At 35.8% G+C, this 23,853-nt stretch overlaps 1 protein-coding gene and 1 long non-coding RNA gene across 3 annotated transcripts in view; one reads left to right on the top strand and one right to left on the bottom strand.

Moving 5' to 3' along the window:
• The window catches only part of LOC143677704 (uncharacterized), a 115,493-nt gene that overhangs the window by 20,545 nt on the left and 71,095 nt on the right, over positions 1-23,853 (bottom strand). The window contains exon 4 of one of the 2 annotated variants that reach the window (XR_013172826.1): positions 5,459-5,482. The exons of the other annotated variant lie outside the window; for it this stretch is intronic. This is a non-coding gene — a long non-coding RNA (uncharacterized LOC143677704). Of the gene's footprint in view, positions 1-5,458; positions 5,483-23,853 lie in introns of those variants that run through there. 2 annotated transcript variants of the gene reach the window in all.
• The window catches only part of LOC143677703 (sodium channel protein type 3 subunit alpha), a 116,494-nt gene that overhangs the window by 80,068 nt on the left and 12,573 nt on the right, over positions 1-23,853 (top strand). The window contains exons 19-20 of the mRNA XM_077154037.1: positions 42-196; positions 959-1,132. Of these exons, the coding sequence (XP_077010152.1) occupies positions 42-196; positions 959-1,132 (329 nt within the window). The remainder of the gene's footprint in view (positions 1-41; positions 197-958; positions 1,133-23,853) is intronic.

The raw sequence follows: 23,853 nt of genomic DNA, 5'->3' as shown, positions 1-23,853 counted from the left end.
AAAACACTTTTACAATTTACTCTAATTAATGTTCTGTTTAGGATGTATTAAAAAGTTTCCATTTTGTCAAGTAAGTACAGAAGAAGGCAAAGGAAAAATCTGGTGGAATCTTCGAAAGACATGCTACAGCATTGTTGAACACAACTGGTTTGAGACTTTCATTGTCTTCATGATCCTTCTGAGTAGCGGTGCTTTGGTAAGTGAAATGCTTGTTGACAAGAATCAGATTCTAGTGAAACAGCTTATTCTCCAAAGATACCAGAAATATACACTGAATTTATGAATCAAAAGGGAAGATACATCTATGCCTTGCAATACTTGACACCTAAGGGCTTAACTATGAAAAATTTGGTACAGAAAAAATCAGACCCATGAAATAGCCAAATGGAATTTCTCATCTGGTAGTTATCTAACAGATATTTTCCTCACTGAGACATCCTTACAGAGACATTCTGTAACTACATTACCTTACATGCCATTTGGTGTTCCGTACAATCATACTAACAGCAACATTTAACTAAGAGTGCATTTTGGTTTCTTCATATCTAACCAACTTATTCTTTCAAAAGAAGCAGAATCATTCAAGGAATCATACAAATTAATTTTTGTATAAACCAATTCCATTCCTCATCAACAGAACTTCTGATTAAGTTCTGAATTCATGTTACTTCACTAAAAGCATGTCTTTGTAGCAGTATTTGAGATAGAGACTTTGGGATGAGGGACAAAAAAGGAAACATATATTAAATTAGTAAAGACATAGAAATTTCCCTGTCAACATTTTCCTGGTTTGTTTTAGTCTTTTGGATTTTTGTCTGATGTTCACCAACGTTGGCCTGATATTACAACAAATGTTTATCAAATTATTGCTTTATGCCTAATATTAAACTAAACAATTTTATCAAGTGTTTGGAGGAGGCAAGCCATTTAAGTAAAATAAAATGTTCTTGGTTAACAGGCTTTTGAAGACATATACATTGAACAACGGAAGACTATTAAAACTATGCTAGAATATGCTGACAAGGTCTTTACTTACATATTCATTCTGGAAATGTTGCTCAAATGGGTAGCTTATGGATTTCAGACATATTTCACTAATGCCTGGTGCTGGCTGGATTTCTTGATTGTCGATGTAAGTATTCTGAGTGATATTTGTGAAATTATTTTTTAAAGAGGGGAACTTGACATTTCATATATTTCTATGATTAAAATCTTGATTTTTGAGAGCCAACTTTTACAAATGCTGACACAATTAAGAAGTAACTTTTTTAAAAAACTAAAAAATGCAACATTAAGAAAAGTCTTGGGGAAAAGGGTAGAGGAAAGCCTAAGAATGTGAATATTGGTAAGAGAAAACACAAAGAGAGCTGTTCTGTACCTCAAGCAGACAGCTCTTCTGTTATCTAAAAGTTAAGAACTTCAAGGTAAGGAAGAGTTAAGCAGACTATCTAAGCACTTAGCTTACTAATAGTTTGATGAAACTGAGAAAAACAAAAACTCCATGAGAGGAAAGCAAGACAGATTTGGGGCCAGAATTGTGAGACTTGCACTTTTATCTTCTATGATAGAGTAGTACCTGCAACTAAATAATGTTAAATTAATCCATTTACTGCACTGATTCAGCCACATGCCCACAGAAATAACAAAATACATTTCCTTCTTAAATCAGGAGTCAGATGCCCAAATAGCTATTTAGATATTTACTGTGCAAAGAGTTAAGTATAGGAACCCTTCTCTGAATCCCATTACCCTGGGGTTAGTAGGTACAGAAACATTACCAATTATGGGATACATCTGACTTACAGCCTATTTTTTATTCCAAGTCATGGAGCAGCACTGGAACAAAATGAGTCAACTGGTTCTTTGTAGTCTGTGATATCCCATTGCACAAGGCTTCACAGCCTCCCAACAAACAAGGTGCTTTAAACAGTTTTTTAGCAATCATAGAGCACTTTATTTTTAGCTCTAACACTTGCCAGTATAAGTCAAAGATTGCCACATGTATGCATTCATTCTTTTTATCATTTTTGACAAGTCTGGGACTATCTAAATTCCCCTCCCCTCCCCTCCCCTTCCCACACCCCACCCTACCCCGCCACATACTCATAATTCTGTAACCAAAATGTGTTTAACCCATTGAGCTGTTAAGAAATCTGCCAAGTTAATTTTAATAGAATAGAAATGACTTCCAATTTCCATGGCTGGTCTTTAATGAATAATGCAGATGAATCTTCGATATTGTCCTGAAAAGTTTATCCACACAGGAAAGTTTAATATTCTCACTTCTGTAGGTGAAATGGACCTTGAAGAATATATAGGCTTTATTCTAGACATTAGGAAACTAAAGACTCAGTTGATTATTTTCCTAAGATAACATAATTACTTAATAATAAAGTTAAAAGTAGGGTCCTAATTTCCTAATTCTCAATTCAGGGTTCTTTTTCCCCATGGATCAGTTAGATAGTAAATTCTGATATATTGTTGTAAAAAAACTAGTCACAGATTGCTTTTAAAAAAGTTTCCCACATATGAAATAACAATGATAAGTGAAATACTTCAAACCAGAAAAAAATATGCCTTCAAACTTTTGGAAATGTATCTATGTAAAAAAAAAATTAGTTCTTCAATTCTCTATCTAAAAGTAAAACTAGGCTGTAGTGTGATACCTTTCCAATCTTCTAACATTCTTTGACTTATTCAAGAAATATTGTCAAGTACCTACCCAGGGCCACATACTATTCTAGGCAAAGGAGATATGAAGACAGACAAACTGCTAGGCCTCCTAGAGCTTACACTCTTTGAAGGAGAACAGACAATAAACATGTAAAGAAATAAAATCTAAAAATATCACAAAGTCAGATGGTGATTACTGCTATGAATAAAATAAAATAGGGTAATGGGATAGAAAATAGAAGCAAGCTGGGGGTATGGTGATATGTTAGCTGGAGTATTCAAGGAATGTGTCTGTAGTAGGTAAATAATGAGACGAGGTTAGTCATGCAAAGACTGGAGGGAAAAGAGAAGAACAAGTAAAGACCCTGAGTGGGAATGAGCTGAAACACATTTAAGAGGCAGAAAGAAAAGAAAACTAGTGTGTGATGAAACATGGGCAGGAATGATAGAAACTGAACTCAGACCATGGTAAAAAGTCGGTGTATTATTGTAATTTTAATGAGAAGCTATTACAGAATGTACTTCAGCAGGGAAATAATCTGATCTGATCTACTGTTTAAAACTGATCACTTTGAGTTATGGCGGAAAGGGGACAAAGAGTAGAAGCAGGGAGACCAATTAAGGAGCTTCTTTAATAACCCAGGTAAAAGATTACTGCGTCTTAGAATAAAATCTTGGAATTTACTGATGGACTAGATGTGAGGAGTGAAGAAAAGAGTGAATCTGAGGTTGACAAATAGGTTTTCGTTTATCCTGAACAAATGGATAGAGGAAAGAACCATTAATCTGGATGAGGAGGATTAGGAGAAGAGTTTTGTCAAGGTGATTGTGGGTGGGTTGAGTAACATATCAAGTTTGAGATATCTATTGAATATTCAAAAGGGGATATTAAATTTTATATGTCTCAAGCTCAGGGTAGAAACCAGGACCCAAGATATGAATTTAGGGGTCATCAAGATACAGATGGCATTTTAAACCGTGAACCTATATTAGCTCACCTAGGCAGAGAATGCAAATTGAGAAGGAAGCCCAGAACCAAACTCTGCGCACACTCTTTAGAAGTTAGGCAAAGGAGAAGGAATCTAAATTAGATAGAGAAGGAGTAGCTACTGAAATAAGAAGAAAAACAGAATATGCATATATCAGAAAATCCAGAAAAGTTAGTTTATTTCCAAAGAAAAGAGAGGGTGTTACTTTGTTAAAGGTTTCAGGAAGGTCCAATAATGTAAGCACAGAGATATTACAATTGGATTTGACAAGATGAAGGTCATTAGCGTCATAGATGAGATGTTTCAGGAAAGTGATGAGGATAAAGTACTGATAGGAAAGGTTGAGGAAAGAATGGGAGATGCAGAAATAGAGACAGCAAGTATAATAATTCATGTTGGAATCAAGGAGGATAACTTAACCCATGCCTCTGTCAGAATACTGTATTAAATTGGCCAGTTATTCTGATTCCAAATATTTTTTTTCATATGCAAAGGTGAAAACTGTTCTATCTCCATATAAAACTCAAACATACTATAGATGCTGTTTTTGGCCACATATTTAACTAAATACATGATCATAATTTATTTTAAAAAACAAACAAACAGTGATCCTTATAGGTTTTTGCATAAATGTCATCTCCAAGAAAATTCTAGTACCGACTATGACAACTTCAAATTTAGTTATAAACTATCCTAAGGTGCTAATGTGTCCAAAACACACTACAGTAAAAAATTCAAGCATTGTGAAGTATGTACTGCCCACAGATGTTTTTCAACTTACAGAGGTTGCTGATATGACTGAAAGGAAATGTATGATCTTTGCCACTATGAAGTAACCTTCCTATTGCCTCAGGGATAACTTAGAATCCCTATTACAAAAGCAGAATAGATATGCATTCCTAATCCTAATATGTGTTTCTAATTGTCAGCAGCTCCTACAACCTAGTAGTTCTTTACTTAGTTCTTGACATTTGTTTTTGACATATTGGCATCCTTAGTAATGGAGCTAGAGTTGTTATTAGAAGTAGTAACACAATGTGATGCCTAAAACTTTCTAAGCACTTACTGTGGGACTGGCACTTATTAAAGGCCTTAGTAATAATGAAAATTGCTAACCCTTATTTAAGGTTTACTGTGTACAGGTGCTATTTAAAGAAAGCATTATATATATAATTTAATCTTCAAAACTCTATGAGTTAGAAACCATCATCATTCTCATTTTGCAGATGAGGATACTAAGGCAAAGAAAAATTATTTGTCCAAGCTAACATAGCTACTAATTTGCCAAGATGGATTTTGAACCCAAGTATTCTGGCTCTGGTGACTATAATTTTAACCCCTACTTTATAACTCTCATTTCCAGTATCTCTTTTTAATTATAAGTTATTTATTATAAGGTACTACAACCCTATGGAGTAAGACTTATTATTATATCTATTTTTCTACTGAGAAGATAAGGTTTAAAGAGATCATGCAACTAGTAGGTAGCAGAACTACCTCTACCAACTTTGCCCCTTCTTTTGCAATAGGGCACAGATTTAACTGCCATGTTTTTTTTTTTTTTGCACTAGTAAGTGAGTTTCCACATTAATCTCTGAAGGTGATTGCCTAAAAGATGGTGACTTGCTAATATGTACCCACCTGCCTTGGATTTCACGTGGAGTTCCTATGCAGAGTCAGACTAAATACATAGTGCTTTGGGATAAAGACAATGAATCACTATAAAGTACAGTCATTTCATATCAATTTCTGATCTCACTCCAGGCCTACTTCCATGTAAACAATCTCGTACACGGTTTGGCTCTTCCTATAAATGTCTCCTAGAAGGAATGATTCATTTTGTTAATTTTTTTATTCTCTTAGCAGTATCAATTTATTAATAAGAAAAATTTATCACTGGACAGATAAAAGAAAAACCTATTTATTAAACAATATAAGAATATAAACTTCTATATTTCATTCTCCAAACAATTATGATTTTTAGCACATAGAGACTTTTAGTTTCTGATCCTGGTCATTCCTTAAACTTCAAACCACAGATCCAATTGGTTATTACTACTTTTGTCTGAATGTATTCATTATTTTTCTCCTCCAACGACATTTCCTCTTGAATTCCCTATTGTAGTTTAGTGATGGAATATCTAACTACCCAAATCAGATATCATCTGAGCTTCTCCTCTTTCATTCTGCACAAACAATCCATCAGCAAGTTCCTCTCCATGTCACCAACTAATCAATCAATGTACTGGGGATCTGACCCCTCCTCTCCAACACCACATCAACACTTCTATTACTAACTGAAACAAGCAACAGCCTCTGTTTTTAAAATATATTTTACTGTGAAATATAATGTATATACAGAAAAGTAATATATTTTAAAGTACAGTTTAACAAGTAGTTATAGAGAAAATTAAAAGTATAGTATGGGTTATAGTTCCACAATTTCAGATATTTCCTTCTGGCTATTCTAATATACTAGAAAATAAAAAGAAGTATCTATATTATGATTTAGTAGCATAGTACTTTGTAAAATCCTAATTTCTCTGTTCCAACTTCTCCCTCTCATTTTATTATTCTTTCAATCTTCAGGGATATTTGGGTAATGACCATTCTAACTTCTTCATATTGAAAAAGGGGTGTCAACATTATGGGTTAGGGGAATGCAATTGATTTATGTTCTGGGAGATACTGGTACCTCTAAGTTTCAGGGAATATCTGACAGAGTAACAATCTGGAGGTTTTAAGTTTCAGTAAAATAAATTTAATAAGTAAAACTTTTATAGAGTCTTACATAGAGCCCTGGGTCTTCTTTAGGGTTTTGATGAATACTGTTGGTTGGATCTTGGCATACCATGACAATTTGTAATATCTGGCTGAAGCTGTAACTTCCAGAATGACCTCTCAACTCTATTTGTAATCTCTTAATCACTGAACCTTATTTTGTTACATTTCTTTTCCCCCTTTTGGTCAAGCAGGCATTCTCAATTCCAAAATGCCAGGGCCAGGCTTATCTCTGGGAGTCATGTCTCATGTATCCAGGGAGACATATATCCCTGAAAACCATGCCCCACATAGGGGAGAGAGTAATGAGTGTATTTGCAAAGTTTGGTTTAGAGAGAGGCCACATCTGAGTAACAGAAGAGGTTCTCTAGGGGTGACTCTTAGGCATGTTTAAGAGTAGGCTTAAACTTACCATTACAGAAGTTAGTTTCATAAGAACCAGCATCAAGTTCGGCTTGGCTTATTATTAAATTGGGAGTTCCCAGTACTTAAGAGTGTATCAGAAATTTCCCAGGTGAGGAAGTTTAATGGCTCCGTATTTTTTCTCCAGTGCCTCAAGGGACTTTGCAAATACTTTTTTAGTATTATCTATCCCAAAATATTCTGGACTGTATCATGGTATTACATTAAGCTATATAGAATCATCAGATCTCATTCTGTATTCTAGGCTTCAAACTGGCCAGACTGGTTAAGTTAAATACTATGCTACAAAAAATTTAAAGTTTGGGCAGAATAACTAACTCTCCTTGGTTTCACAAAGTAGTTGAAATTTTAATATACAGACAATATCATCCTTTACCCTGTATTCTGATTCACCTTAGTCCCAACCACATCAGTTTAATTCACATTGAAGTCTGATCTTTTTCATCTTCTTTACCAGTTGCTATATGTATTAATGCTGACTTTCAGAGCTATAGAACTCTAACTCTGAGTCTTAGGTGTCACATAAGTACCTAAAGATCCAGAAAACTACCAAGTTATACACAAAGAGCACAGCATTTCAGAATTTAGAAATAACACTTAAAACTCATGAATAAATGTGACTACTATAAGAGTTTACAACTTAGGCCCTAGTTTTCTTATAAGCATTTTCTAAATGAGACTATGCAATATTTGTCCTTTTGTTTCTAGCTTATTTTGCTCAACATAATGACCTCAAGTTTCATTCACCTCATTGCTTGCCTCATGACTTCATTCCTTTCTGTAGCCACACAACATTCCATTGTGTATATACATCACAGCTCACCCTTCTGCTCCTCAGTTGATGGAGCCTCTGACCACCTCCATTTGTTGGCTATTGTGAATAAGGCTGCTATACATATCAGTGTGCAAATGGCTATTTGAGTCCCTGCTTTCAGTTCTTCTGAGTATATTCCCAGTAATGGAATTGCTAATCCTATGGTGACCCTATATTGAGTCTCTTGTGATCTGCTACATGATCCTCTGGAGGGACTGCACCACTCTGCTTTCCTACCAGTATCGAAAAGGTACACCTCTCTCACCACATCTTCTCTAACACTCGTATCTTTCTGTTTGTTTATTCATTTATTTATGACCTTGGTGTTTGTTGAGATATATTAACATAACATATAATTTATCCAAAGTATACAATCAATGTCTCACAATATCCTTGCTTCATTGTATAATGATCCTCACTCTCAATTTTAGGCAATTTTCATTGCTCCAATGAGATATATAACAGATATATACAGCTACACACAAAAGAAAATGCAAAACACTCTATATCCCTTACCCCCATCCCCCAATTATTTTCCCCAGTATTGGTGTGATACTAGTAAGGTATTGATATTTAATATAGGTCATAACATGCAACAGGTAATTTTCCCTAAATATCATTCTATTATGAACTCTTTGAACAAGTGCCATGCATTTGAAGTAGTTCATGCAAAAACTTATATATATTTGTACTGTTAATCAGTGAGAAACCTGACTTTAAACAACACTTTTCAATCATATTCACCTTCAATAGGCACTATTACTTTTAATCCCATTAATGAACTATCATCACTTCTATCCATTCCAGAACATTTAAGATCAATATTGTTAATGAATCTGTACATATTAAGTAACTACTCCCCATTCTCTAGTTTCTGTGTATATCTAGGTTCCCTATATTCTACATTTTAAGACTCTGAGTTTACATTTTTTAGACAGCTCATATTAGTGAAATTATATAATATTCTTTCTTGTCTGGCTTCTTACACTCAGTATTATGTCTTCAAGGTTCATCCATGTTGTTGCATACTACAGAACCTCATTCCTTCTAACTGCTGCATAGTAATCCATCATATGTGTAAACCACATTTTGTTAATCCAGCCAAAGCGTTGATAGACACTTGGATTGTTTCTGTCTTTGGCAATTGTGAACAATGCCACTGTGCTTATCAGTATGAAAATGTCTGTTCGTGTCACTGCTTTCAGATCTTCTGGGTATATACCTAGTAGCAGAATTGCCAGGTTGTAGGGCAAACTTGATATTTAGTTTTCTGAGGAATCGCCTCAGAAAGGTAAAGTGGCTGTACCTTTTTACATTCCCACCAGCAGTGAATAAGTGTTCCATTTTCTCCACATCCTCTCCAATATTCGTGGTTTCCTGATTGTTTAATAGCGACCATTCTTATAGGTGTGAGATAATATCTCATTGTGGTTTTGATTTGCATTTCCCTAATAGCTAATGAAGATGAAAATATTTTCATGTGCTTTTTAGCCATTGTATTTCTTCTTTAAAAAAAAATCTATTCATAACTTTTGCCCATTTTATAATCAGTTATTTGTCATTTTGTTGTTGAGTTGTAGGATTTTTTTATGTATACTAGTTTTCAATCCTTATCAGATACATGGTTTCTGTTTCATTGAATTGGCTGTTGTGGGGGTTTGAAAGGATGTATGCCCCTAGAAAAGCCATGTTTTAATCTAAATCCCATTTCATAAAGGCAGAATAATCTCTATTCAATACTGTATGTTTGAAACTGTAATCAGACCATCATCCTAAAGATGTGATTTAATCAAGAATGGTTGTTAAACTGGATTAGGTGATGACATGTCTCCACCCATTTGGGTGGGTCTTCATAAACTTCTGAAGTCCTATAAAAAAAGAAACATTTTGGAGAATGAAGGAGATTCAGAGAGAGCAGAGAATGCTGCAGCACCACAAAGCAGAGTCCACAAGCCAGCAACCTTTGGAGATGAAGAAGGAAAATGTGTCCTGGGGAGCTTTATGAAACAGGAAGCCTGGAGAAGCTAGCAGATGATGCCGTGTCCCCCATGTGCCCTTCCAGATGAGAGAGGAATTCTGACTGTGTTCACCATGTGCCTTTCCAGATGAGAAAGAAACTGTGACTGTGTTTGCCATGTGCCTTCTCACTTGAGAGAGAAACCCTGAACTTCATTGGCCTTCTTGAACCAAGGTATCTTTCCCTGGATGCCTTTGATTGGACATTTCCATAGACTTGTTTTAATTGGGACATTTTCTAAGCCTTAGAACTGTAAACTAGCAAGTTATTAAATTCCCCTTTTTAAAAACCATTCTGTTTCTGGTATATTGCATTCTGGCAGCTAGCAAACTAGAGCAGCTGTCTCTTCACCTTTTTGACAAAGTTCTTTGAAGCACAGAAGTGTTCAATCTTGAAGAGTCACCATTTATCTTTTTTTCTTTCTTTGCTTGTCCTTTGGGTGTAAAGTCTAAGAAGCTACTTCCTATTATTAGGTCTTGAATATATTTCCCTATATTTTCTTCTAGGACCTTTATAGCACTGGCTCTTATATTTATGTCTTTAATTCACTTTGAGTTAATATTTGAATAGAGTGTGAGGTAGAAGTCCTCTCTCATTCCTTTCGATATGGATATCCAGTTCTCTCAACCCCATTTATTGAAGAGGCTAGTCTTTCCCAATTCAGTGGACTTGGGGCCCTAGTCAAAATTCAATTGACCATAGATTGGGGGTTTATTTCTGAACTCTCAATTATATTCCTATGATCAATATGTCTATCTTTGTCCCAGTACCATGCTGTTTTTCCCACTGTGGCTTTACAATAAACTTTAAAGTCAGGAAGTATAAGTCCTCCCACTTCATTATATTTTAGGATATTTTTGGCTATTTGAGGCCCTTTTCCCTTCCAAGTAAATTTGTTATCTAACTTTTCCAAGTCTTCAAAGTATGATGTTGGAATTTATATTGCTATTGCATTGAATCTGTAGATCAATTTGGTTAGAACTGAACTGTGGATCAGTTTGGGTAGAACTGACATCTTAACAATATTTAACCTTCCTATCCATGAACATGGAAGGTCTTTCAACATAGGTAGAGCTTCTTTGATCTCTTCTAGCAATATTTGTTTTCTGTGTATAGGTACTTTACATCCTTAGTTAAGTTTATTTGTAGATGCTTGATTCTTTTAGTTGCTACTGTGAAAAAATTCCATTTTTTCATAATTTTTTCATAATTGCCTCCTCAGTTAAGTCATTAGTAGTATATAGAAACATTATTGATTTTGTGTGCATTAATCTTGTATTCCACCACTGTGCTGATTTGTTTATTAGCTCAAGTAGCTTTGTTGTAGATTTCTCAGGATTTTCCAAATATAGGATCATGTCATCTGTAAATAATAAGAGTTTTACTTCTTCCTTTCTTATTTGGATGCCTTTTATTTCTTTTTATTGCTTAATTGCTTTAGCTAGAACTTCTAGCACAATGTTGAATAAGAGTGGTGATACTGGGCATCCTTGTTGCATTTCCAATCTTAGGGGGAGGTTTTCAATTTCTCACTGTTGAGTATGATGCTGGCTATGGTTTTTTACAAATGCCCTTTAATGTATTGAGGAAATTTCCTTCTAGTTCTACCATTTTAAGTGGTTTTATCAGAAAAAGATGCTGAATTTCATCAAATGCCTTTTCAGTATCAATAGAGATGATCATGTGAGTTTCTCTTTTGATGTATTAATTTAGATTTATTTATGTGTTGTATTACATTGATTGATTTTCTTGTGTTGAACCACACTTGCATGCCTGGAATAAAACCCACTTGGTTGTGGTATATAACTATATAGTGGTTATTATATATATATTATACATATATACATACATATATATATATAACTATATAATGGGACATTGGATTCAACTTGTAAGTATTTTGTTGAGAATTTTTGCATCTATATTTATTAGGGAGATTAGCCTGTAGTTTTCCTTTTTTATAGTATCTTTACCCAGTTTTGGTATGAGAGTGATATTAGCTTCATAAATTGAATTAAGTAGTGATCCTTTTTCCTCAATTTTTTGAAAGAGTTTGAACAGGAATGATGGTAGTTCTTTTTGGACTGTTTGGTAAATTCCTCTGTGTAGCTATTTGGCCTTGGACTTTTCTTTGTAGGAAGGTTTTTGATGACTGATTGAATCTTGTTACTTGTGATTAGTTTGTTGAGGCCTTCTATTTTTTTCTCATGTCAGTGTATGTTGTTCATGTGTTCCTGGAAAATTGTCCATTTCATCTAAGTTGTCTAGTTTGTTGGCATATAATTGTTTATAGTATCCTCTTTTAATATTTTTATTTCTTCAGGTCCATGGTGATGACCGCTTCTCATTTCGGATTTTATTTGCATCCTCTCTCTTTTTTCTTTTTCAGCCAGCTAAGGGTCCATAAATTTTATTGATTTTCACAAAGAATCAACTTTTGGTTTTATTGATTGGATTCATTTTTTCCTCTCCAACTCATTTATTTCTGCTTTAATCTTTGTCATTTATCTTCTTCTATTTGCTTTGGGGTTAGTTTGCTGTTCTTTCTCTAGTTCCTCCAGGTGAGCCATTAAGTCCTCAATTTTTGCTCTTTCATATTTTTTAATATAGGCATTTCATGAAATAAATTTCCCTCTCAGCACTGCCTTTGTTGCATCCCATAATTTTTCATATGATGTATTCTTGTTTTCATTTGTCTCCAGAATTACTCTTGCAATTTCTTCTTTGACCCACTGGTTGTTTAAGAGTGTGTTATTTAACTTCCATATATTTGTGAAAGTTCTGGTTCTTTGGTGGTTATTGATTTCTAGCTTCACTCTATAGTGGTCAGAGAAAGTGCTTTGAATAATTTTAAACTTTTCAAATTTATTAAGACCTGTTTTGTGCCTCAGCATATGATCTATCCTGGAGGATGTACCAAGAGCACTAGAGAAGAATGTATAATTTGGTGTTTTGGGGTGTGTAATGATCTATATAATGTCTGTTAGGTCTAATTCTTTTATCACATACTTTAGCTTCTGTATTTTCTTATTGATCCTCTGTCTAGTTGTTCTATCTATAGAAGAGAGTGGCATATTAAAGTCTCCCACTATTATTGTTGAAACATCTATTGTTCCCTTCAGTTTTGCCAATATTTGCCTTCTGTACTTTGAAGCTCCTAGATTGTACATTTTTGACTGTCATTTCTTCTTGGTGAATTATCCCTTTTATTAATATAGTAGAGTCCTTTCTTGTTTATCATGACATCTTTGTATTTAAAGGCTATTTTGTTTGATATTAGTATAGCTACTCCTGCTTTCTTTTGGTTACAGTATGCATGAAATATCTTTTTCCATCCTTCACTTTCAATCTACTTGTGGGTCTAAGGTAAGTCTCTTGTAAACAGCATATAGATGGATCATTTTAAAAATCCATTTTCCCAATGTATCTTTTAATTGGGAAGATCATTCAAAGTTATTATTGTAAAGGCAGTTCTTGAATCTACCATCTTATCCTTTGGTTTTTATTTCTCAGATCTGTTTTTTTCCCAACTCTATATCCTTTAAATTACCTTTTCTAAAACTCTTCAAATTCTGTTCCCTCCTCTAGACCTCTCTCTCCCATCATTTTTTTCAGCCAACAGAGCTCTCTTTAGTATTTTTTTCAGGCCATGTCACTTGTTAACAAATTCTCTCAGCATTTGTTTGTCTGTGAAAATTTTAAACTCTCCCTTTTTTTTTTTTTTTTTCGCATGGACAGGCACCAGGAAGTGAACCTGGGTCTCCGGCATGGCAGGCAAGAACTCTGCCACTGAGCCACCATTGCCCGCCCACTCTCCCTCACTTTTGAAGGACAATTTTGCTGGATAAAGAGTTCTTGGTTGGCAATTTTTCTCTTTCTTAATCTTAAATATATCATACCACTGCCTTCTCACCTCCATGGTGCCCACTGAGTAGTTCAAACTTAGTCTTATGCGGCTTCCCTTGTATGTTATGAATTGTCTTTCTCTTGCTGCTTTCAGGATTTTCTTCTCTTCAGAATTTGACAGTCTGATCAGTATGTGTCTTGGAGTTCATTGGGCTTGTTTGACTTGGCATATCTTTATGTATTTTATGAGGTTGGGAAGTTTTCTCCAATTATCTCCTCAAATAATCTTCCTAGCCCTTTACTCTTCTCCTTCTGGGAAACCAATGATTCTAATATTTGAGGACTTCATGTTGTCCACCATTTCCCTGAGATCCAATACAAATTTTTCAATCTTTTTTTCCATTTGTTCTTTTGTGCATTCAAATTCAGTTGCTTTGTCCTCTAGCTCGATTATTCTTTCTTCAGCCTCTTCAAATCTGCTGTGTGTTTCTCTCATATATTTTTAATTTGATCTACAGTATCTTTCATCTCCATCTTTTTTTATTTATTCCTTCAAATTCTTCTTTATGCTCTTCTTGTGTCTTCTTTATATTCTTTATGTCTTTAGCCAACCTACTGAAGTTATTTAAGAGATTTGTATGAACATCTTTTATTAGTTGTTCCAAATTCTGTGTCTCCCACTGCTTTTTAATTTGGTCATTTGGCTTGGGCGTATCTTATTGTATCTTCATATGCTTAGTGATTTTTCAGCATTTGATTATCTTTTTTTTAACTTTTTTATTGTATAGTATAACATATATGCAAAGCAAAGAAATAAAAAAGCAATAGTTTTCAAACTACTCTTCAACAAGTACTTACAGGACAGATCTCAGAGTTTGTCATGGGCTATCATACAGTCCTCTCACATGTTTCCTTCTAGCTACTCCAGAATATAGGAAGCTAGAAGGCTTAATTTTTTTTTTTAATCATCACAATCAACTTTCTTTCTTTCTTTTTTTGGTGAAAAATAGCATATATACAAGAAAAAGCAATAAATTTCAAAGTATAGCACCACAATTAGTTGTAGAACATATTTCAAAGTTTGACATGGGTTACAATTCCACAGTTTTAGATTTTTACTTCTAGTTGCTCTAAGATACTGGAGACTAAAAGAGATCAATTTAATGATACAGCATTCATATTCATTTGTTAATTCTATCTTCTCTGTATCACTCCACAATCACCTTTGATTTTTCCATCTCTCTTTCTTTAGGGGTATTTGGGCTATGGCCATTCTAACTTTTTCATGTTGGAAGGGCCTGTCATTAATATGGGGTAGGGAAATGAAGCTATCTGATGTTCTGGAGATACTGGGCCCTCCAGGTCCCAGAAAGTGTCTGGTCCAGAGACCCATCTGGAGGTTGTAGGTTTTCTGGAAAGTTGCTCTAGTGCATGGAACCCTTGTGGAATCTTATATATTTCCCTAGGTGTTCTTTAGGATTGGCTGGAATGGGCTTGGTTAGAGTTTGGCAGGTTATGATAGGTAACAAGGTCTAACTGAAGCTTGGGTAAGAGCAACCTCCAGAGTAGCCTCTTGATATTATTTGAACTCTTTCTGCCACTGATACTTTATTAGTTTTACTTCTTTCCCCCTTTTGGTCAGGATGGAATTGTTGACCCTATGGTGCCAGGAACAGATTCATCCCTGGGAGTCATCTTCCATGTCACCAGGGAGACTTTCACCCCGGATGTCATGTCCCACATAGGGGGAAGGGCAATGATTTAACTTGCAGAGTGAGGCTTAGAGAGAGGGAAGCCAAATCTGAGCAACAAAAGAGGTCCTCCAGAATAATTCTTAGGCATATCTATAGGTAATCTAAGCTTCTCTGCTATCAACATAAGCTTCACAAGAGTAAGCTTCAGGATTACAGGCATGGCCTATTGATTTGGGTGTCCCTGAAGTTTGGCACAGTATAAGGGGGTTCCCTGATGGTAAGGTTTAAAAGTTACATACTTTTTCCCATCCCTCAAGGGACTTTGTTAATACTTTTTGATTATCTGCTTAATATACTATAGGATGTATCCAGGCATTACATCAATCGATACAGGATTAAAGGACCTCTTTATTATTCTGGGCTCCCTGTGTTTCAGTTATTCAAATGAACTATACAGATAGTTTGAGTTAGATTATGCACTGCAGAAAATATCAGTTCCAGGGCAGGCCATGGTGGCTCAGCAGGCAGAGTTCTCATCTGCCATGGCAGAGACCCAGGGTCAATTCCCAGTGCCTCCCATGCAAAAAAAAAAAAAAAAAAAAAAAAATCAGTTCCAGACCAAATAAACCTTTTTTTCTATTGTCTCAAAGAGTATGCGTGGTTCTAAAATATAGACAATGTCTTTCTTACCCCTGTGTTCTGAATTACTTTAATCCCAACCTGATCAGCTTCATTCTTATCTCTAAATATCAGTTTATAAATATATATAAAACAGCCTCTTGAAATCCAGAAATAATAATTACCACTCCGGACTTAATGTGTCTGCTATAAAAGCTCACAATCTAGGCCCCTGTTTTCTTATACGCATTTTCTAAAGGAGACCATACCATTGTTGTTCTTTTGTTTCTGGCTTATTTTGCCTCACCAAATGTCCCACAAGTTCATTCACATCATTGCATGCCTCACGACTTCATTCCTTTTTTCTAGCAGCACAGCCTTCGTTCATAAGTATACACCATCGTTCGCCAATCTACTTCTCAGTCAGTGCATCCTTCAGCCATCTCCATTCAACAGGCATCATGTATGGTGCCCAAAGTCCACAGTCCATCAACATTCTTGAATTTAGATAATTTCATTGTTCCCAAGAGAAAGAAAACCAATAAACACACTCTCACCAAATAGGAAATCTAAACCTCCTCTTAACTCTTGCTCCTCCCCCTCTGCAGCTGGTAGTGTTGATGTTTTCTTTTTGAACATAGTCCATAGCATGCAATAGCAGTTTTCCCCCTGTACCCTGGACTTAAACACTCTTTGTACACAAATCAGACTTTTGAAGTAATTCTGGCAAAAACTAATTTATATTTCAAGGGTTAATCAGTGGGACATGTAGGTCTATACAACCCCTTTAAATCTTGTTCATATTCAATATGCTAATATTACTTATAGACCCACTAAAGAACCACCTTCACTTCTTTCTATTCCCTTACATTGGAGTTCAACCTCATTAGCTAACTGCTCACCCATCTCTAGTGTCTATGTATCTTTAAGTCCCCAATATTTGTTCTGTATTAAAAGCCTCTGATTATACCTTTATGATGGTCACAAAAGTGGAATCACACAGTATCTATCCTTTTGTGTCTGGCTTATTTCACTCAGCATTATGTCCTCAAGGCTAATCCATCTTGTCATTTGCTTCAAGACGTCATTTCATCTTACTGTTGCATAATATTCCATCATATGTATATACCACATTTTGTGATCCACTTGTCTATTGATGGGCATTTGGTTTGATTATTTTAATAAGGTTATTTTGAAAGCTGATTTTCCTTGCTTGTCTAATATTTTGTAGTTGCTTGGGTTTGCACTGATGGTCTCATTTTGCACTTGGTTTGCCAATAATTCCCCACCAAACCAAGGTCAGGACCTCATGTAGGAGATGCAACTCTAATTGAAGCTCTGGTAAAAGCTAGAGCGCCAGAGTACCAGAATGCACTTTCCATGGCTTCCCAGCAGATGGCATTCTTGGGTCACCTCTTTCCCTCTGGCCCACTTCTCCCCAGCTGTATCAGCTGCTGGGTAGGGTCAAGACCAGGTGCAAATCTAGTCAAGGCTGGAAATCTCCATAAGGGCTAAAATCCACCAACCCTGGGGGTGGGGCATGGGTACTGTGCACCTTGGCAGAGAATCTAGTGATTTCTAGACTCCCTCATGGAATGATCTTGGGCTGTGGGGCTGAAAGTTTCAACTTGCCCTGCTTACAACCAGGCTGGGAGTGCTTGGTGGTACAATGTGGCTTGTATCATCATTCCTGCCTCTCCACCTATGGATGCCATGAGTGCTCTGGGCCTCCTTGAAGAAAGGAAAGAGGTAGAGGGACCCAGAGTGTTTCTTTTGCTGGCCAACTGTCAGATCGGCTCTATGTGTCTCCTTCTTCTCCTGAGGGGAGGGCTCTCCAGTCATCACAAAAGTGGGAGCCCACGGCAGTCTGCCTCAGGGGTGGGAGGTAGGCACTGTGCTAGCAGCAAGGTTTCTGTACATAGGTAACCAAGACAGCTGGCTTCAGGTTCCTAGATGGGAGCTCCTGGTTGCAGAGCTGAGAGGGAAGATCACCCAAATTGGCTGCAGAGGTGGGAGTGCAGGAGAGCACCTTTCTTTCAGCACCTACTCCAGCCTGTGTATTGCAGCCTACCCCAGGTGCACTCACAAATGAGTAAACTCACCCTATCCTCTCAATCATAATTTTTCTGCTTTTTCATCCAGGTCCTCCCTATATAATGTGGAAGTCCCTCTCTGGTCACTCATACCTGGAACCACTGTCCCCCAGTCATTTTCTGCCCTTGCTCTAGTTCCACAGTGTAGAGCTCCTCAGTGTTCCACAATGTAGGGCTCTAGTGTCTTCTTAAATGTCCTCCCTACCTCCAATCATGACTTCATCAAATAACTCCTTTACAAACAGGCACATAGATCTTTCCTTTCTTAAATTCCTTCCCATGGGCTACCATACCAGGTCATCAGTCAGGATTTTAAACAGAGACAGGAAGGAAGATATGGGCTGTAATTCGATAAGAACTAATCTTTATTAAGGCATATCAGTCTTTAATATGTTATTACTTTATTTAATTTTCACAACTCTATGAAGCATCTTCTGCTATTATCCCAATTTTGATGATGAAATTGAGACACAGAGAGGTTACTTAGCTGTTAAATGACCATATAGCATATATTGATTATGCAAAATGCAAAATTTCAAAAACAATTCATATCATATCTTCATTTTTCCTAGTGTGACTTGTAATTTGATTTCCTTGATTAGTTTATTCTGGAGTTTGTTTTCACTTTTACCTTGGGTTTTCTTGTTGGTTGGCTTTGTTCTTTATCTGTTCTTTGTCATTCAGTTTAAATTATTCTAATCTCCTGTGGAGCCTCTTGCTTCCCACCTCAACCTTTGTCTCAAACACATCCACCACAGGCTGAAAATTAAAAGCTCCACACCACTTTAAACCAGTAGAAAGCTACAGGCTGGCAAGTACCGCCTGCTGGGGAGGATAGAAAAGCACAGAGACTAGAAGCTCCACAGGAAAGTCAGACAACCTGCTGGGTCTCATCCTCACGGAAACGTGATATTGATTACAGCCTCCTCCTGAGACCTGGGCCTACCTCCTCTGGGAAAATCTTATCGGGGCTGATCATATCTGGCGAGACACTCTTCAGAAAAAGATTCTATATAGGCAGGGCAAGAACCAGAAAAACAAGAGCTGAAAAATTCTGATCAAACAGGAGCTATACTAGAGGTCTAGAATAAATACAAGTCACACTAGGAAAAATGAAGATACAGCCCAAAAGAACAAACACTTTAAACAAGATAAAGGAAGTGAAACAACTAATTAAAGATGTTCAAAAAAGCATGCTATTTCAATTTAAAAAAATCAAATAGTGAGTTGAGGGAAGATATGGCAAAAGAGATGAAGGATATAAAGACGATACTGGGCAAACCTGAAGAACCAAATGGCAGAATTCATGGGAATGAAAGGCACAAGAGAAGAGATGAAAAACACAACAAAGACTTACAATAGCAGATTTGAAGAGGCAGAAGAAAGGATTAGTGAACAGAGGACAGGACATTTGAAATTATACATGCAAAAGGACAGATAGGGAAAAAATGGAAAAATATAAACAGGGTCTCAGAAAATTGATTGGCACAACCTGAAGTACATAAATATACATGCTACAGGTGTCCTAGAAGGAGAAGAGAAAGGAAAAGGGGCAGAAAGAATAATGGAGAAAATAATTACTGAAAATTACCCAACCCTTATGAAAGACATAAAATTACATATTCAAAAAGCACAGCATAGCCCAAATAGAATGGTTCTGAAGAGATCTACTCCAAGACACTTAGTATCAGATTTTCAGGTGTCAAAAACAAAGAGAGAATTCTGAAAGCAGCAAGAGAAAAGCAATCCATCACATACAAGGAAAACTTGATGAGACTATGTGTGGATTTCTCAGCAGAAACTATGAAGGCAAGAAGGCAGTGATATGATATATTTAAAATACAGAGAAAAATGCCAACCAGGAATTCTATATCCAGCAGAACTGTCCTTCAAAAATGAGGGAAAGTTTAAAATATTTTTACACAAACAGATACTGAGAGAGTTTTTGAACAAGAGACCTGATTTGTAAGAATTACTAAAGGGAGCACAAAGGCAGATGGGAAAAGACAGGAGAGAGAGGTAAGGGTTAAAAGACAAGAGAGAGATTAAGGGTTAAATGAGAGAAAAAAATAAGATGATATATCAGAATAAAGTCATGATGCATCCAACAATGTGGATGAAATTTAAAGACATTATGTTGAGTGAAATTAGTGAGAAACAAAAGGACAAATACTGTATGATTTCACTAAGATGAACTAACATTAATGACCAAACTTTGAGAATTGAAGTTGAGAACACAGGTTATCAGGAGTTAGAAAGAGGAAAGAGACTGGGCATTTGATGTTGGAGTACAGAATGTTCAACAGGATTTGATCCAGAAATGGATACACAATACTATCTGATGGTAGCACAATATTGTAAATACACTAAATGAAGTTGAGTGTGAGTATGATTGAAAGATGAAAGCTAGAGCCATGTATACACCAGAAGTAAAGACAGAAGATGAAGACTGGGACTGTATAACTTAGTGAAACCTAGAGTGGACAATTATGGTGATTAAATGAACAAATATAAGAGTGTTTTTACATGAGGGAGAACAAATGAAATGTCAACAAAGTGTTGAAAATTGGATGATATATGGAAAAAATACAATCAATACAAAATAGGGTCCATAGTTAACAGTAGCATCATAGTATGCTTCCATTAAATGTAATAAAGGCAATACACCAAAGCTAGATGTCAATAAGTGGGAATAAGGGAGGGTAAGGAATTCTTGGTGTTGGTTTTGCTGTTTCTCCTTTTTATTTTATTTTATTTTTTATTCTTCATTTTTACCCTCTTCTTTCTTTGCAGAAGAAATGGAAATATCCTCATGTAGATGACAGTGATGAGTGCATGATGATGTGATTATCCTGGGAACCATTGCTTGTTTAATTATGATGGATTGTATGGTGTATGAAATAAAACTGTTTGAAAATGAAGAGAAAGATTCAAGTGTTGGGGAGAATGCAGAGAGAGATGTACCTATTCACTGCTGGTAGGGAAGTAGATTGTGCAGACCCTCTGGAGAGCAGTGTGCTGTCTCCACAGGAGGATAACTATAAGGTTTCCATGTGATCTTGGAACTCCATTATTAGGTATATACTCGGAAGAACTGAATGCAGGACACAAATGGACATTTACACACTGTTGTTTATGGGGGCAGTATTCACAATTTGCAATGGATGGAGGTGGTCTAAGGGTACATCAACTGATGAACACAGGGCGAACTATGGTTCATATCTGTATAATGGAATATTGAGCGGCTCCAAGAAGGAATGAAGTTGTGAGGCATGCAATTAGGTGAATGAACCTTGAGGACAGTATGTTGAGAGGATTAAGCCAGGAACAAAAAGACAGATACTATAATGCCTCACTAATATGGATTAACTACAACATGCAAACTTTGAGAATTGAATTATAGATCATAGGTTTTCAGGAGAAGGCTTATTGTAAAGATTACTATAGAAACTCTTGCAGCAGTCACATTATTCCAGAGTAGTAAGGGTTATTTCTAAATTCTGATATGCTGACCTCTTTGTGTATAACTTTGTCATTCACTGGAACTTTAGGTATCTGTGTGATGCCTAAGGTAGAACTCTCTATGAAAGTCAGTACTACCCCATACAGCAACTGTTAAAAAGCTGAAAAAGAGATCAGACATCATTTAAGCTACGAATGAAGCTGGTATGGTTAGGTCTAAGGTAAATCGGACTAAAGGGTAATAGATAATGTTGACTGTGTTTAAAATTTTCAACTTTTGTGTGAGGCCAAAGCAAGATGTTTATGTGGTGCAAAACTTTTATTTTCTATAGCACACTATTTAATATAATTTGCTTTGTCAGTTTATTTGAATAACGTAATAGGGAGTGAGATTTTGTTGATTTGTATAGGTTAGTGTGATACCCTGAAACCCCAGAGTAGTCTACGCAGAAGATAAAACAGTATTTGCGAAGTCCCCTTGAGGGATTGAGGAAAAATGTGGAAATTGTAAACTTCCCCACCTGGGGAATTCCTGATATTTTCACTAGCATTGGGGACTACCAATTTAATAGGTCAAGCCCATAATCTTGGGACTTGCCCTTATGAAACTTATTCCTGCAAAGGAGAAGCTGAGCCTGTTCATAATTATGCCTAAAAGTCACCTCCCAGAGAACCTCTTTTGTGGCTCAGATGTGATCTCTCTCTAAGTCAACTCTGCAAGTAAATTCACTGCCCTAACCCCTGTGTGGGACATGATTTCCAGGGGTGTAAATCTGTCTTGGCAATGTGGGATCTGACTCCAGGGGATGAGCTGGTCTTGGCATCATGGGATTCCCAAAAGGGGGAAGAGAGATGAAATAAAATAGTTTCAGTGGCTGTGAGATTTCAAATAGAGTCAAGAGGTCATTCTGGAGGTTATTCTTATGCATTATATAAGAATAATATAATGCATATTATATTATTATAATAATAATATAACCTTTTCAGTTATTGGTGATTGGAGTAGTTAGTGGGAAATGCCTGAACTATTGAACCAATAGCCTTATTTCTTGAAGATGATCACATAATGATATAGCTTTTATGGCATGACAGTGCGAATGTGAAAACCTTGTGACTGACACTTCCTTTATCCAATATATAGACAGATAAGTAAGAAAATAAAGACAAAAATAAATAAATAATAGGGGGAATAGGGAGTATGGGATGTCTGGGGTATTAGTTTTTTATTTTTATTTTTATTCTTATTTTTATTGTTTATGGAGTAATGAAAATTCCAAAACTTGTGATAATGAATGCACAACTATACTAACTGTATATTTTGGATGATTATATGGTATCTGAATATTTATCAATAAAATTATAATAAAACAAAACAAAACACTATGATGTACAAAAAATTATCAGCATGTGAAGATGTTCACACTACATTGCCAACAGGGAGAAATAATGCTGACAACAGAATCATGTAAAAAACGAATACCATTTTTCTAAGATTAGGTCTGTATCTAGCTGATAAATGCATAAAGAAAAAACTGAAAGCATCAATATGCCAACAAAGGATGATGTGGTTTTGGGTTGAGTTTTCTTGAGTTTTGCTGTGTTCACTTTTTCTGCATTGAAAAATCATCGCTTTGTTAAAAAGTCATGATTTTTAAATAAAAAAATTACAAAAAATAATTTGTATGTGTATAGGTTGATTCTGATCAACCAAACCTGATTATTATTAAAGGATAATATTTTAGGATAATAAATTATTATAAATTACCATAGATATTAAGAGTAGGTATAGCATGGTGATGAAGATATGGTTTTGGGGTGGGCCACGGTAGCTCAGTGGCAGAGTTCTCGCCTGCCATTCCGGAGACCCGGGTTCGTTTCCCAGTGCCCACCCATGCAAAACAAGAAAAACAAAAAAAGATACAGTTTTGAAGTCAGATGGCCTTTTATTACCTATGTAACTTTTGTTGGGAGAGAGGGAGTGACTCCATTTCCTCACCAATAGATAAGAGATAGCAATAGTACCTTTGGATTTATATATGAAAGCACTTTGAAGAGAACCTAACATATAGTAAATGTTCATTCAATAAATGTTATTATTTTAAGGAAAAATCAAAGCAAATAAAGTCCACCTTCCCACACACAAAAGGACATGTCTTCTTCAACACTTCATATATTTAAATAATATTTGGCATATATGTAGATATCAGAAAGATATATGATCACTCTGAGTGAGTATTCTGAATTTTAAGTCCAGGAGATCAGATAAAAATCTCCTCATCATTATGAAACTCCAACATGGTCTAATAAAATGTTTTTTCAAGGTAAGATTTTCCCCCCTCTTCATTTACTCAACATATATTGACTAATATACATCCAACCAGACTTTGGTAGCCATCTGGAGAGGAGAGTTTGATTTCAGCCCTTAAAAAGTTTTTGTAACTAG

The sequence above is a fragment of the Tamandua tetradactyla genome, chromosome 3 (assembly GCF_023851605.1).
Source record: "Tamandua tetradactyla isolate mTamTet1 chromosome 3, mTamTet1.pri, whole genome shotgun sequence".
Lineage (NCBI taxonomy): Eukaryota > Metazoa > Chordata > Mammalia > Pilosa > Myrmecophagidae > Tamandua > Tamandua tetradactyla.
The sequence above is the reverse complement of the archived record's forward strand: the minus strand, read 5'-3'. Positions and strand labels throughout refer to the sequence as shown.